Source organism: Branchiostoma floridae, chromosome 10 (genome assembly GCF_000003815.2).
Source record: "Branchiostoma floridae strain S238N-H82 chromosome 10, Bfl_VNyyK, whole genome shotgun sequence".
Taxonomy (NCBI): domain Eukaryota; kingdom Metazoa; phylum Chordata; class Leptocardii; order Amphioxiformes; family Branchiostomatidae; genus Branchiostoma; species Branchiostoma floridae.
Window position 1 is genome coordinate 20,097,085 of NC_049988.1, and position 15,147 is coordinate 20,112,231.

The 15,147-nt window shown below is 44.1% G+C and overlaps 2 protein-coding genes across 7 annotated transcripts in view; both read right to left on the minus strand.

The window, feature by feature from the left end:
* The window catches only part of LOC118424217 (syndetin-like), a 28,591-nt gene extending 25,708 nt beyond the window's left edge, over positions 1 to 2,883 (minus strand). For all 6 annotated transcript variants that reach the window (XM_035832757.1, XM_035832758.1, XM_035832754.1 and 3 more), the window contains exons 1-2: positions 2,743 to 2,883; positions 538 to 609 (exon numbers count right to left, since the gene is read on the minus strand). In XM_035832757.1, coding sequence (XP_035688650.1) covers positions 538 to 609; positions 2,743 to 2,775 — 105 coding nt within the window. In that variant the 5' untranslated portion in view covers positions 2,776 to 2,883. The remainder of the gene's footprint in view (positions 1 to 537; positions 610 to 2,742) is intronic.
* A 373-nt stretch (positions 2,884 to 3,256) lies between these two features.
* On the minus strand, positions 3,257 to 7,005 carry LOC118425189. The gene is made up of 4 exons (XM_035834019.1): positions 6,082 to 7,005; positions 5,544 to 5,644; positions 4,078 to 4,354; positions 3,257 to 3,840 (listed from the first exon to the last, which is right to left on the minus strand). The coding sequence occupies exons 1-4, from the start codon at positions 6,861 to 6,863 to the stop codon at positions 3,795 to 3,797; spliced, it is 1,206 nt and encodes a 401-aa protein (XP_035689912.1). The 5' UTR covers positions 6,864 to 7,005; the 3' UTR covers positions 3,257 to 3,794.
* Between the last annotated feature and the right edge of the window lie 8,142 nt (positions 7,006 to 15,147).

Consider the following 15,147-nt stretch of genomic DNA (forward strand, 5'->3'; position numbering starts at 1 on the left):
TAATTTTATTATGTACAGCAAACTCGGTAATGTTACATGTAGACTTAGAGAAGAGTGTAACCACTCTAGTTTTCAGTTTAGTCTACACCAGGGGTCTAGCCAGTGTCCGTTTTTCCGTCAATTGACGGAAATTTGCTGCGTCTGGCGGAAAAATTTTAAAACCAATCCGTCAACCTTGACGGACAAAAATCCTAGGTGGAAGCTACAGGCGGCTTGGGAACGCCGTCCACGGCCGTAAAAGCCACACACTGTTTGTTTTGCTATTGTTATGATTGTTGACAATGTGTGTCGGCGCCCTTTCGCATACGATAATCTCATTAAAACCCGTTTTTCAAGGTCTCAGTTCAGTCCTTCTAATTAATTTTCGCGGTTTTCGCGACGATTGTAATTGGCGGACGGAAAAAAATTTCGAGCTGGCTAAAGCCCTGGTCAGCACATACCTCATAGATGTACAGCGGCCTGTAGACTCAGTAGACTAGAATATATACTCTGTATACTATAAGGTTGAGGGACATGTGAAATAAAGTCTGTACATACCTTATAGATATACAGCGGCCTGTCCGGTGATGTGGGGCTTCTGTCCTCATCCCCCACCTGCTGCAGCTTGTCCTGTAACAGGTGCACAAAACTCTGGAGACTGGACACAAAACTCGCCATGGTCTGTTCTATATCTGTAATAGACCTGTGCTACTATAGTCTGCGTAGCACACCAGCTTCACAGGAACGGGGTAGACATGAAACTCTGGAGACTGGACACAAAACTCGCCATGGTCTGTCTGTTCTGTTTCTGTGATAGACCTGTACTACTATAGTCTGGGTAGAACACCAGCTTCACATGAAACCTGTACTGGGCCTGGGGTCTGATTCTGTAGCTGTCTGTGGGTTACACCAGCTTCACAGGGTAGACACAATACTATGTAGACTGGATACAAAACCTGCCATGTCCTGTCTATTCTGTATCAGACTCTGGGACACACCAGCTTTACACCAAACCTGTACTCGGGTCTGGTTCTGTACCGGTCCTGCACTAGTCTGTGTACTAGAACACCAGCTTCACACCAAACCTGTACTCGGGTCTGGTTCTGTACCGGTCCTGCACTAGTCTGTGTACTAGAACACCAGCTTCACACCAAACCTGTACTCGGGTCTGGTTCTGTACCGGTCCTGCACTAGTCTGTGTACTAGAACACCAGCTTCACACCAAACCTGTACTCGGGTGTGGTTCTGTCCCGGACCTGCACTAGTCTGTGTACTAGCACACCAGCTTCACAGGATCATGGTAGACACGGACCATGAAACCTGCCGTAGATTCTAATCCGGACCTGAACTGGTCTGTGGAACATGCCAGCTTCACAGCAACATGGCAGACACTAACCTCTGTAGACTCTAAACCAAACCTGGCAGGGGTTGTTATTGTATCTATGTGTTACTGTAAATGCAGAAATGTTCGCGGTGGATTAATGTTCGCGGTTTTCGCGGCGGCCGCTTCACCGCGAATTTAAAACCACCGCGAACATTTTTCCATAACAGTAAGAGACTACAGTGCATGGTGCTACCGCGAAATTAAATCCACCGCGAAAAGTACATTTTCCCGCTACCGCGAAATTAAATCCCCGCGAACTTAAATGCATTTACAGTACTGTCAGTCAGAGGATAACCTCCTTAACAGGCAAGTGGATGCAGCTGACTAAAAGACTTGCAGAACACTCCATGCCCGATCCCAGGCCTCCAAATGCATACAATCTAACATAAAGGTTTGATGGTATATATATAAACATATATGTGCAACATATAATGGATAGTTTTGATTGGGAGGGGGCAGTATCTATAATTTTGCAGGGATGAATGCCCTGTTAAGAATCATACTCAAATTCAAAATAATTTAAAATTGTATAAAATATGAGATAATGATGATGACTCTGATCATACATGTCATATGTTTATGCTGATCCCTTTCTGTATCTGTATACAACATTGAAGTAAAAGACCGGGTACCAGTATAAAGATGATATACAGCAACCTACCCTCCCCTAAAAAGTGGTACAGGCCTGCAGGCGACATTATATATATATAGCCATCCCAAGTTACACATTGGTATGTTGGGTCAGACATTGGGCATGTCATTTGCATGTCACCATGGGAACAGATTTGATTGACAAGTTGAACACATGTAGTAGAGAGAATAACCATACAATTCATGAGATCAAGTTTCAAGACAGAGACTAGAGAAAGCTTGTCTATATTTATATTGTGCTTGTAGTAATGTCAGGCTTATAACTTAAATTACTAATTTCTGGAACATACAAAGGCCCAGTCTAATTCATTCAAAATCCATCAATGTTTTACAAATCAAAGATACTCTTTCAGTTTTCCATATACGTTGAAAAGCAACATTATTTGATACATATATTGGAGAATTTGCTGCGAAACATCAAAGAGCCTTCGATTTATAAAATTTAGAAAAGGATTAACAAGATAACATAACATTTAGCATTTGCAAATCTCAAATGCAGCTGAAGAAATGATAATGTTGCTGTCAAATGGAATACAGCACCTGCAAATAGTAAATATACATAAATATACAGATTAGTGGGTGTTGCCCCCCCTCCCCATTTATTGACATTACGGGGTCGACCAACTTTCTGACCTTGTTAAAGAAAATAAAATCACTGTAATGATCTCGATCTAGTCCACGGATAAACTACATGTCTTACTCTAGCTATCACACGCGTCAAAACTTACCTTCAGCGCCACGAGAGATTTCAATTTCTTCATTTTCTGTGTGATTTTCGGATTTCTGATATCAGACCGCCGCCATGTTGGATCACGTGACCTGACGTATCTGGTACAGGAACAGGTGTCCCGCGCATGCCCAGTGAGCGTCCCGATAAGTTACACCTGTTTAAACTTCACTACATCATTGCAGAGAAAACCACTCCTTCATTGAGACAAAAGAGTATAAAAAGATAACGAATTTCTTTAGATATTACTAAAGTAGAGTTCCGCGACCTCATACCTTCGCCAAATGACGTAACGGATACATAAACTAGACCACTGATAGTTTGAAACGTTCGCGTTGGTTATAAACAAGGTTCAGTTTATGGTCTTCTCTACCCTAAATAGCGCAATTTCTTCAAAGGATAAAAGTCTTATCTTAGCAACGCAGGCTATATAAATGAATAAGAAATTGCTTTCTTATGACTTTAACAAAAATGATTCGTCTTGGTACACAGATAGCACCACTACGAAACTCAAGTTCAAAGAGCAGTCGATCTTTATTCAAGATAAGCTGAAACTGCAACATTATCAGAACTTCTTAAGATTCTGATTCATATTTCGTCTTACAAATCGTTAAAGTTGATGGCTTCATAATCATGTTTCTAGCATTTTACCAACAGGAAGAATAAACTTTTGTTACCGATTCAAGATGATACAAAGTTTGATACAAAACTATTCTCTTTTAACTGAAGAATTCCAATAGATTGTGCTGCTATTGAATGTCATAGATCATGTTTTAATGCAGGGTATGAGATGATCATAAAAGCATATTCTTACATGTCTTGACAAACTTACTAAATTGGAGCTAGGTGTATATGCACTAATGAGAAATTGAATAACATTTGCATCAAGAAATTCGAAAATACGCATGTCCTTATTTAATTAATCGTGCTGTGTGCATTTGCGCAATCTAAACTGATTGTAGGCTGCTAGATTGTGGGCCTATAGTATGCTCTTTGATTAAAGTTAACATATCACAGCTGTCTCAATTCGTCGGAGACGTAGAAACTTTTCCCTTAGCTGAGTGTGTATCCCGTCTGGATGGCCCCCTTGCCGTTGCACCTAGAAAGGCATGATAGACCACACATTGCAATGATTGTGACTTTGACTTTGACGATTGTATTCAGACCTGGTATAGGATAGAATATAGATCACTGAGTTCTGAATTGAAATAAAGTTAAGAAAGCATTCATAAACGGGCTTGGCATTGTACATACATTCCTTATTGCCGTTTAACGTCAACTTTAGAAGCTAGACGTATTACTTGTAAAGTATTGAAACAGCCCCAATTCTACTTACCAGTCGCACTTTGTGCAGAAGAAGCACCGCTGCGTCCGCCTGGCTCGGTGGGGCACCTCGGCCCAGCCTCCCGTGTGCACCGCGCCCCGGCCCCGGCACTGCGCGCACAGCGCCCGACCCACGGGCATCACCCCCTTCCCCTCACACGCACAGCAGTCCTCGCACAGGAGACAGCGCACCCTGCCGGTTTGGGTGTGCGCTGCAGGCGAGCCGTGCAGGAAGCCTTTTCCCTCGCAGCGGTGGCAGATGTTGGAAGCAATGGGTATGATGCCGTTACCTACAAAAAAGACACAAGAACTAGGCGTCACTGTCTACGTGTAAAAAAACAACAACAAAAGAGCTCACTTCTTTAGCATGACATTGATCTCATGGTGGAGTAATAATCTACCAGGGTCTGCCGTAACATCACTAAGTGAAATCAGAGATCGGACAATCATATGTGTGAGCACAAATTGTTCTACGACTACACAGCCACCAATCTTTTCAGAGCTTTACTAAAATTTATTTGGCAACAATTTCACAAAGTTTGGCAAATTTTCCACTTTTTCATGTTGCCATAACAACTGTTTATACTGGAAATTCGTTGTTCAATGTCAGACCCAGGTGAGCTCATGTTACATCTACATTGGCACAACCAGGTGAGCTCATGTTACATCTACAAACATTGGTACACCCAGGTGAGCTCATGTTACATCTACAAACATTGGCACACCCAGGTGAGCTCATGTTACATCTACAAACATTGGTACACCCAGGTGAGCTCATGTTACATCTACAAACATTGGCACACCCAGGTGAGCTTATGTTACATCTACAAACATTGGCACACCCAGGTGAGCTCATGTTACATCTACAAACATTGTCACACCCAGCTGAGCTCATGTTACATCTAAAAACATTGGCACACCCAGCTGAGCTCAAGTTACATCTAAAAACATTGGCACACCCAGGTGAGCTCATGTTACATCTACAAACATTGTCACAACCAGGTGAGCTCATGTTACATCTACAAACATTGGCACACCCAGGTGAGCTCATGTTACATCTACAAACATTGGCACACCGAGGTGAGCTCATGTTACATCTACGAACATTGGCACACCCAGGTGAGCTCATGTTACATCTACAAACATTGGAACAACCAGGTGAGCTCATGTTACATCTACAAACATTTGAACAACCAGGTGAGCTCATGTTACATCTACAAACATTGGCACACCCTGGTGAGCTCATGTTACATCTACAAACATTGGCACACCCAGGTGAGCTCATGTAACATCTACAAACATTGGCACACCAAGGTGAGCTCATGTTACATCTACAAACATTGTCACACCCAGCTGAGCTCATGTTACACCTACAAACATTGGCACACCCAGCTGAGCTCATGTTACATCTACATTGTCACAACCAGGTGAGCTCATGTTACACCTGCCCAACCAACGTTAACTCTACTCTTGTCTTGCCTTTGCAGGTGGTACAGCGGCGGCAGAAGTGGCAGGGGAGCTCACGTGAGGGTGCCCAGTGCCACGTGTCGTCACTGTGCGTGATGCCGATTCCGTCACACCTGTACAACAACAACGATATTGCCGTAGATGTTAAAGGCCATGAGAAAACGGTCGAGCAAGTGGATGGAATTTTGAAACGGTCAGACGTTTCATGTAGCATGCGTTGTCTTTCGTCAGTGGCTGAATGGAAATCTATAGAGGTATCAATTTTAGCCCAAACTCTAAATCGTTGAAGGAAATAAACTTGATATTTAACAATAGATAATACTAATAGACATTATCATTTATCTACAAGAATTGGAACAGTTGAATAAATGCATTACGTAAGTAATCAATGTCTATAGTTATGCCTTGATTTGATTTTCTTTCAATACCAATTCTGATGCTTAAGGTTAACATTACAAGCGCTTTAAGTAATAAATTACCGGTCAAAGGTGATCAGAAGTCTATATCGTCCTCCGTCCCACACACGAAGACGTTCAATCGTAACGCGTACCTGTAGCAGTACTTGTACTGTGTCGGGTCATAAAGTTGTGACTCCGAGTCGGAGTCCGAGTCGGAATCTTGGTCAGAAATCTCGTCTTCCCAGCCAAGCAGATCTCTCAAGCTCGTAGCAGACGGCGTCTCCATGGGAACGCTGGTCTCCATGGAAACTTCTGATGACGCAGAACTTGGGGCGTAGGTACTGCCCGCGTGCGAAGACTGGCTGGGAAACACCGTGGGCCTGTTAGTTGCGAAGTATCCGCTAGAGGGCATGGTTGAGTAGCCTTGTTGCCCTGACTTGGAGGAGGCGCGAATTCCACATGTAACATCCGAATCGACGTCCCAGACTTTCGCATCCAACTTGAAGTCGCTCAAACCGGCTTCCGTGGAGCTTCCGAAGGTGACGTCACTCGGATGTAAGGACATGGGGAGTGTTTGGCTGGAGGAAACCTGACTGAACGGCGCCATGTTGGAGGGAGCTGGGCAAAATGGCGCCATGTTGGCTGAAGCTGGGCCATATTGCGCCATGTTGGATGAAGCCTGGACAAACGGTGCCATGTTGGAACCGTCGACACTTTCAGACGAAGACCGGTGACGGAAACTCCGGAACTTCTTGCGGATGACGTCCTCAATAGAGCGCAGGTTGATGAGGGAGCGGCGACGGGAGGTACCGGTGGAACCCAGGGTGGAGGAAGATGGCGTCTTCTGGCTCACGGAGGTTTTCGAACTCGACCTTGACGGGAGGTCGCTGTGGGGGATGGTGACCCCGTACCTGTGACTCAAGACGTTCTCCATGGACTGAAGATTAATGGGTGAAGGACGGGAGCCGAGGGTGGAATAAGACGGAGATTCTTGAGATATTGACGGCCTTGGAGCATCTTCTGCGACCTTGTATCTTTGAGTCTCCACAGATTGAAGGTCAACAGGTGAGAGACGGGGCCCGTTGTATCTTTGAGTCTCCACAGATTGAAGGTCAACAGGTGAGAGACGGGGCCCGAGGGTGGAGTAAGACGGGGCTTCTCGGCGGGTCCTGTCATGAGACACCGGCAGCCATGCACTTGACCTTGTAGCCTCTTCTGCGCCCCCATACCTTTGATTTATGATGTTCTCCACAGATTGAAGGTCAACTGGCGAGGGACGGGTACCAAGGGTGGAATAAGACGGAGATTCTTCGCTCCATTCTTGAGATACATTTGACCTTAACGTGTCCTCTACGCTGGTCTGTCCACCACCCGTGGCCCCTTGCGTCGTGACGTCATCCACAGGACGAGAGTTGAGCCCTGACCTGTGACCTACAAACGACCCCAGCTGATCAGGAGAAACTTCATACCGCCGATCCCGGCCTGACCTTGACGAGGGAGCGGCTTCGTCGTGACTTTGACCTTCTCGGAGTTTTCGATCTAAGATGTCCTCCACCGACTGCAGGTTGACGGCCGGATGGTGTTCCCAGAACGACCCCAGAGTAGAGGACGACGGGAATTCTTGGCGACGACGGTCTCCTTTCCGTGACCTTGGGCTGGTTCTAGACGCCATTTTGTGACCAGATTGTGATACTTGCTACTCATCTATCGTGGGCTATCAAAGAAACAGTTAAAAAACGTTTCCAGCTTCAGCCACGACCATTGTAAGACGTGGCAAGCAGCTGACGCCGCAGCGTCTACTTTCCGCTTCCTCCTGATACAAGGCGTTCTAGAACACTTGTAAAGTAAACGCTTTTGTCGGTTTGTTAGTAGGATACCGTGACATCATTTACACTACATTGTTCGACAACAATCGCGTAAATATGGTGTTCCCGTTCGTTTAAATGATTGTTTGGGAGCAATAGCCAAAGTTTTGAAATGCTCACCTAACGTCACGAAAAGCTTTATGACGTCATTCTGAGGTACAGAGACACGTATTGCAGTCATGGACAACAACAACATTGCATTATCAAAACCGGGAAGTAATAAACGTTGAACATGTAACGTGCATGTTTCATTTTTCTATATATAGTTCTTAAGCAATATAGATTTAATACACCAAGTTTGTCCTGAGCTGAACTGCATATCCGGACAGGTTTATTTCATCCACTCACATCGGGATGTTTTCGATAAGTGTGATGGGATCTTTAACGTGCTCGAGGTGGTGTGGCTCTCCTCAAACACAGGACCTCCAGTTAACGTCCTATCCGAGGGACGGCTCTAAAAGACGTTAGGTACTCATTTCCACTTGAGTCAAGGGAAGAAATAGGCGTAAAGTGCCTTTCCAATGGCACAACTTAGGGACCTGTCAGGGCTGCGAACTCAGTACCTCCAGGTTTTGAGTCAACAAGCCACAAGTCACAAGGCCACCGTGTCACATCTGCTTGTGCATACAAGTGAATGCTGCAATTGTATCGACTGGTACACAGTGACACAGACCCACCGAGCCTCAGGGGTTCTAAACAGAACTTGTCCAACAAGATGCAACAATTATGCTATTCAGACCCGACCACTTCGATGAACGGGGGTATTCTTTTTCCCTGTATTTATTTATATAAAGACTAATTGCCTTGTTCAGATTTTGATTCATAGTTGACGTGATTAGCCTTATCCTATACGTTGCTGAGGTTTCATTGCTTTTCAATTAGAAACTAGTCGAATAGCCTAAAACATTTGCATTAGTTTACGCCTCCCTTTCTTGCCTTTGGCATTTAAAAGGCGCAGCGGTTGTAATATTATCTGGGTCGGGTAGCGCTGGGTTTCAGGTAGGAGAGTGTTTGTTTTTTCTCGGAGTTTTACAAACATCCAATACTAGTTACTGGAAGGTGGTAGTGTACATAAGTTATGATCAGTGACCATCATTTGCGTTTCTCTAACAGTGATTTTAAGCCAGCGACCAAAATGTGTATGATATTTGATTGGCCCAACAGGGCCATGTGTATTCTTACATTGATAGGGTTGTTAAAATAGTTCTGTATCTAAAAGGAAAACTGGGCATTCGGGAATATTAAATAAATGGACTTTGGTTTCAGACTGCCATACGTCCTAGTCCACCGTTTCCATGTCGGACGGAGTTGTTAAACAGAAGTTCCACGTCGTCAGAACTTCTAAACAAGCCATTTACCTTGACATGTTAACTGTGCATTTAAGCTTTCAGCCTCGGGCGGGTCATTGAGCAGGAACAGCCATGTTCCACGGGACGGTGATGGCACTGCGACCACTCTGCGACCTACACTGGTTTTGTGTAACCCCTGTCTTCGTAATAGAAATATCACGCAAAATGTAAAAATATGATCGAAAAGACAAAAGAATACACAAAGCGTTGAACATATTCAAATATTTGCCTATGGAATTCGTTGATCGCCCTGTTCTGAGAAGTTTATGTCGTGGCGAGGTTACCGCCCTTGTCGAAGGCACCAGTTTATGCAGAAAGGTACAATGGTGTGGAAGGCGCTGTGAGGAGTTAATAACTAAATAAATAGTGGGGCGTTGACACACATGAGGCGCACGCGTGACAAGGAGGTGTTCGGCCATCATAGGCTTGACTTCACCGGAACTGGTTTAAAAGGAACGTACTCAGCTCACTTGGAGTCAGTCAGTGAAAAGTCTCTGAACATACCCCTGGCTCCGTTGTCGTTGTCGCCCGAATTTACATTGACCACGTTTTCATAAGCATCAAAAATTGCATGCCACTATTTTCGGATCCCTTCCTTCAACCGCAATGATTTCAGAATAGTGATATTCCCTTGTCGTCTACAGACACCTGAGACTGTCAGCATTCTAGAGACTACCATGGCCGACTTGAAGACCGTCCTGTGTGTCATTGGTGCCCTGGGTGAGTAACGCGGGTTCACCTTTATCCGCAAGGTAACCTATATCCGCTGTATCTAAAAGCATGCTACATTGTATTTTGGGACCGGGGTAGTTAAACTTGCTGACACTTTTGGTAATTCTCGGGTGTCTTAAAATGGCTGCAATTTTCATCTGGTCCGCAGGGGGTCTCTTCGTCGTCACCTGTAACGGCTCTGTGGACGTCCCGTGTGACTCCCTCCTGTCGGGCGGTGTTCCTCTGGAGCAGTGTTTGGGGGAATATGTGTGTCACAACGGGACGTGTGCGTGAGTAAATAAACAACTCCAACTCCTCATTCCTTTTCCTGTCGTTCCTTCCTTCTTTCGTTCGTTCATTCATTCGTCCCTTCCTTTCTCCTTCCTCCCTTTCCCTTCTGTCATTTCTTCCTCACTCCAATCTTCCCCCTTGCTTCCCTCCTCCCATCCCCCTCCCTCCCTCCCTCCCTCCCTCCTTCCTTCCTTCCTTCCTTCCTCCTTTCCTTCCTTCCTTCCTTCCTTCCTTCCTTCCTTCCTTCCTTCCTTCCTTCCTTCCTTCCTTCCTTCCTTCCTTCCTTCCTTCCTTCCTTCCTTCCTTCCTTCCTTCCTTCCCTCCCTCCCTCCCACCTTTCCTCCCTCCTCCCATCCCTTCTTTCTTCCCTTCTTCTTTCTTTCTTTTTGTTCACAAATGCAAATCATATTTATCATATAATCCTCCCTGGGTGGCCATGTATAAAGTTAAGCGGTTTTCTCCCCTATTCCCCAGTGAGCGTATGGAGAAATTGATCGCCTGCGTCATGCAGGTTACGACGGACCTGCTCACGCGGTGCTTTCCCGGGCTGGTAGGTTTGATAATCTGTCATGAAATTTGACAAAATTTGGCTTCATCTGCATTCAAAGAAAGCTGGGATTTTAACAAATACCACCTTCTGAAATATAGTAATACCTCCATACAGGACCTCCAACAACACGAACTATTATTCAAACATTGTTACTTTTACCAAATGTAGTGGCCGCCAAATGAAGAGTTTGTGTCCTTGTGTGCTTGTCTGGATATGAGTGTTGGATATTAACTAGAGTGTCATTAGAGTGGTAGGAAGTGATTGGAAATTGGCGTCACCGCAAAGGTCATGACCTGGAAGTAGAGTTCAAAAGTGGTAGAACTAGCCATTAATCAGATAGGTAGACTGACCCGGCCATGGGGTCAAAGAAAGAGGCTACAACGTATTAGTATATAATTCACGGCAGGTGCATTGTATTGTCTTGGTCCTTTCTTTTAACGAATTATATATCGAATGGTTCTCTGCAGTTTTCAATATCCTAGAGTTCGTAGAGTAACAAGAAGTGATCGCTGGATACATCTCATGTTGATAAAACCTCATTGGTTAATCTGAGTAATTCTTTGAATGATATTAAAGTGAAGTAAATTCAAATAAAACAGAAACTCTCAATATATCACGAAGAAATGGCACATTACTACGAACTTGTTGTTGTTTGAGTGACATTACTTGCTTCCATGACGTCCTAAGCACGTAAACACATTTTCTATCTACTGGCTCTCTCAGGAACTGCCACAAAGCACCTTCACCGACTTAATCCAGTCTGTCAGCTTTCTGAACACCACCTTCTGCAGCGGACAGTACTGGAACATCAGCAGTTACGTGGAAAGCCAGCTGAACACCGGAGGGAAATGCACCGAGCGCTTTCACCAGGAGTACGCGGGGTGCTCCGAGACCTTCTTGCAGAAGTTTCTCGCAGGAACTCCTTCAGCCGACCTACTCTGTAGGTAAGAAACACTATGATGTCTTAGAGACGAAGAAACATCTTTTAAACAACTTTTTCAACAAGCCTTTTCTTGGTCGTTTCTTTCTCTTTATTCTTTACCCCAAATCCCCTACCAATTGTGACGATCTTCTATGGCTTCATCCTAAGCTACTTTCTTTCGTTCTTGATATTCTTCTCACCTATCTACACAGAATCTTAGTTCAACCGTCATGTTGTATATTTGCTGGTCAGTATCCACAAAAATGTGACTTAAGATAGCAATATAAATCCATATTAACTTAACCGGCCATTTCAAGGTTAATCTAATTCATTCAACATGGCGGTCAACGCCTGTCAACTGTCAACGCCTATGTCATGGTCACATGACTGCAAAAAGATGATGTCATAATGACGTAACTGTGAGCCGCGTCATTTTCCCATATTAGGGAATACCAGACGTCTCTGCAGTGCATCACGCAGTTGGCCCAGAGCGAATGCAGTTTCAACCAATCAGAACAGGCCATACTGTTCGCGGGCACCCAAAGCAACCCCTTCTGCCAATGCAACGCCATGACAACAGAAGGCCAGACTACCAAGTCGACTTCATCATCCACCCGAGTCTTTCCTTTTACGCCGTTAATGATTTTTAGTCTGTTTGTTTGTTTGTTTTGCATATCCGGTAAAACACCTTACGGCGTAACACACCAGGTTTGTACAGAACAGTACAAGCTGCATATACGGACAGATTTATTTGATCCACTCACACAGGGAAGGGCCCCTTCTCTTTTCGATAAGTGCAGTGCGTACTCTAAGAGAAGGGACCTTCATTGATTTGTCTAGTGTTAATTGTGGTGCTCTGTGGTGCCCTATCCCCACTTTCAAAATTATCAACATTAACATGCATAAGGTAAGCCTCGTTAGTATTGACTTAGATTAGTTTTTAGGAACTGTTACATATTAACAATACATGTAGTACATCTTTCATGTATGTACCGGTTGCCGTACATCGTGTTCTGTTACAATTGTCGCTCAATAAAGTTTCTCTGCTTCTTCTGAGTCCGGATTGTTCCCATACGCATGTCGCGACGACATTCAGATTTTTTCTAGCTGGCACAGAATAGCCGCCGATGCGTGACAGACAGCTATATAATACCCGATTAACGTTCCTGTTTTCGCTTGAGAACGTTTATGGCGTAACAAAAAGACACTGGCGACAGACACAAGCATATACAAGCCGTATATTCTTCCTTCTGGGACGTTTATGGCCTACCAACCTCGCCAAGCAGTCGTCAAAATACTACTTCGTCTAATGATGTTTGCACAATGTCTGTAAGATACTCTTTCGACTAGATGGCTGCAAGAAAGTTGTGTTTTCGATTACGTGTGTCTGTTTGTGCTCTCAAAAGTTGTTGACGCTTTAGTTTTTAGGGGCTAAAAAGGCACACACTGAACGTCAACTGAGAGATTCAAATTGAGCGAGATTTTTAAAAGGATTTATGGCTCTCTGGCCAGTTAAAGTTTGCAGCGAGTACAAAGGAACATAAAGATAAGGAAGGCGTTCGGAGACGTGGGTGGCACTGATCATGATGAGGCAAATCTTGGCTGAGGGTGGAATTTGTTAGGCTAAAGTGTGCAAGATGTTCGGTGAGATAAACCACATACGCAATACAAAACCCTAGAGATAATACAAAGAGAGGAAACAAGAAAGAAAGGAAAAGAAAAGAAAGATTCTTTATATACATTCACCCATGTATTCTACTATCTTTTCGAATGAGTTCTTTGGTAATATTATTTATCATCTTTTAAAAGTACCTTTATCCAGTTGCCATCCACTTACCATCCTTGATCCATCATGAGCCCATTCCTTGCCAGAAGCAGTAAAAATTTTACTAGGCAGTCTATTTAACTAAGACTGGCGTGAGCACGATTTCTCCCGGCACCAATTTCACCCGGGCGGTGACCTGAGACGACCTCGTCAGTCAAGTTCAGGCCAAGTTTAGACTTGATAAGAAACTTTATCACTCCTTCATTAAACCCTCAGCTCCAGTCTTGGGCAGGTTCAAGCGGGAAGGCGTACGGAGATAAATGTCGGGTTTCCAGGTTCGGCACTAAAATAAACTAGTGTTTTTTTTTTCTTTCTCCTTTTTTAATTTTTTTTTTTAGATTTCCACCGAAGTGATCAAACAAATACCATTTAAAGCTATAAATTGTAATCACTACAACGGTAATTATAACAAGTAGTGTAATAGTGTAATCATACAAATATACATAGAAGAAGCACAAGTATATCAACAAAGTGGACGAGGAAGTAAGTTTACCACGTTCATGATTACACATTCTTGCGTCAACTGCAAGAATCTGCTAACAGAGTGCGAAATACGGGATGACTGTATGGTATTTTATCACTCAGATGTCAGGTATAATGTTCATTGCAAGCGGTTGCCCATGCATACCCCCACCCAAAGACTATAGCTACTCGAAAGGAATTCGTGGTTCTCTTCAAACTCACATCGCTATACTGTTCAATTGCCGGTTTCCAAGTCATTCTACAATCTACAGCAACAGTTTCTTTCCCCGGACAGCTATTATAAGTTTTGGAACTCTCTCGACGACGACTGTTTCCCTCCCAGCCTTCAAAACAAATGTCCACCGCTATCTCCATGCACAGTTATTTCCTACTTCTTAGTTCATTTCCTTGAAGTTGTCTCTTGACCTTGCTTTGAACAAGCTCGTTTAAAAAAATTCAGTAGGCTTGGTCTGGCAACAGAAAACAGAACGTTTTTCCTAAATTGGCCGCCTTCCTAACCATTGTAATCAACATCCGACCCATCGACACTGGCGTCACTTTTCAAACGGCAGCCGATGGCTTTATTTACCTCAGTAGCGCTCCGTTGTTCGGGGGGACCAGTTAGCATGAGCGGCTGTTGCAAGGATCAGTTTGGGCAACGGGACATTAAATTCATGGTTGATATCAAGTAATGCAGTCATGGTACAAAGCAGCTGAAAAATGAACAAGTTTATGGCAAAGGAAATAGGAAATGAACTAAATGATGAAATACCTAGTAAATAAAACGTACTGACTCTGTAGTAAACGTACTCCCTATGTTCAGTCATTTGCTTATACCCCCTTTCCACTTGGACGGCGCTCTCGCCGCGCTCTCTCTGCGACCTAGTTTTTGACAGATCGCTCAACGAATTCTATAGAAAAGAAACGAATTTGTTTACACTTTGTGTGTTTTGTTGTCTTCTCAATCACACTTGTACGTTTTGTATGATATACCAAGTGTGAAAGCGAAGGGTACACATATCCTATTCAGGTCGCAGTGAGAGCGCAGCGCGATCGCCGTCTAGTGGAAAGTGGGCCTTAGCCTTCCACTTATCTCATAATCAACTTTTATTTTTCTTTCTCACGCTTGCATCGAATGATGATGATGATGATGATGACATACATATGAAAGGTTCGGCATGGCCTTATATGTCGTGTCCAGTGTCAGTCAGGAGAGTGCAAGAAACACGCCTCCAGTGGAGAC

Excerpts from the sequence above, each read along its gene's own strand:
- LOC118425189 (XM_035834019.1), bottom strand. The coding sequence starts at position 6,863 with ATGGAGAACGTCTTGAGTCACAGGTACGGGGTCACCATCCCCCACAGC. Across the intron at positions 5,645-6,081 it reads CAGTACAAGTACTGCTACAG|GTGTGACGGAATCGGCATCA; the intron begins GTACGCGTTACG and ends GTTGTTGTACAG. Across the intron at positions 3,841-4,077 it reads TTCTGCACAAAGTGCGACTG|GTGCAACGGCAAGGGGGCCA; the intron begins GTAAGTAGAATT and ends ATGCCTTTCTAG.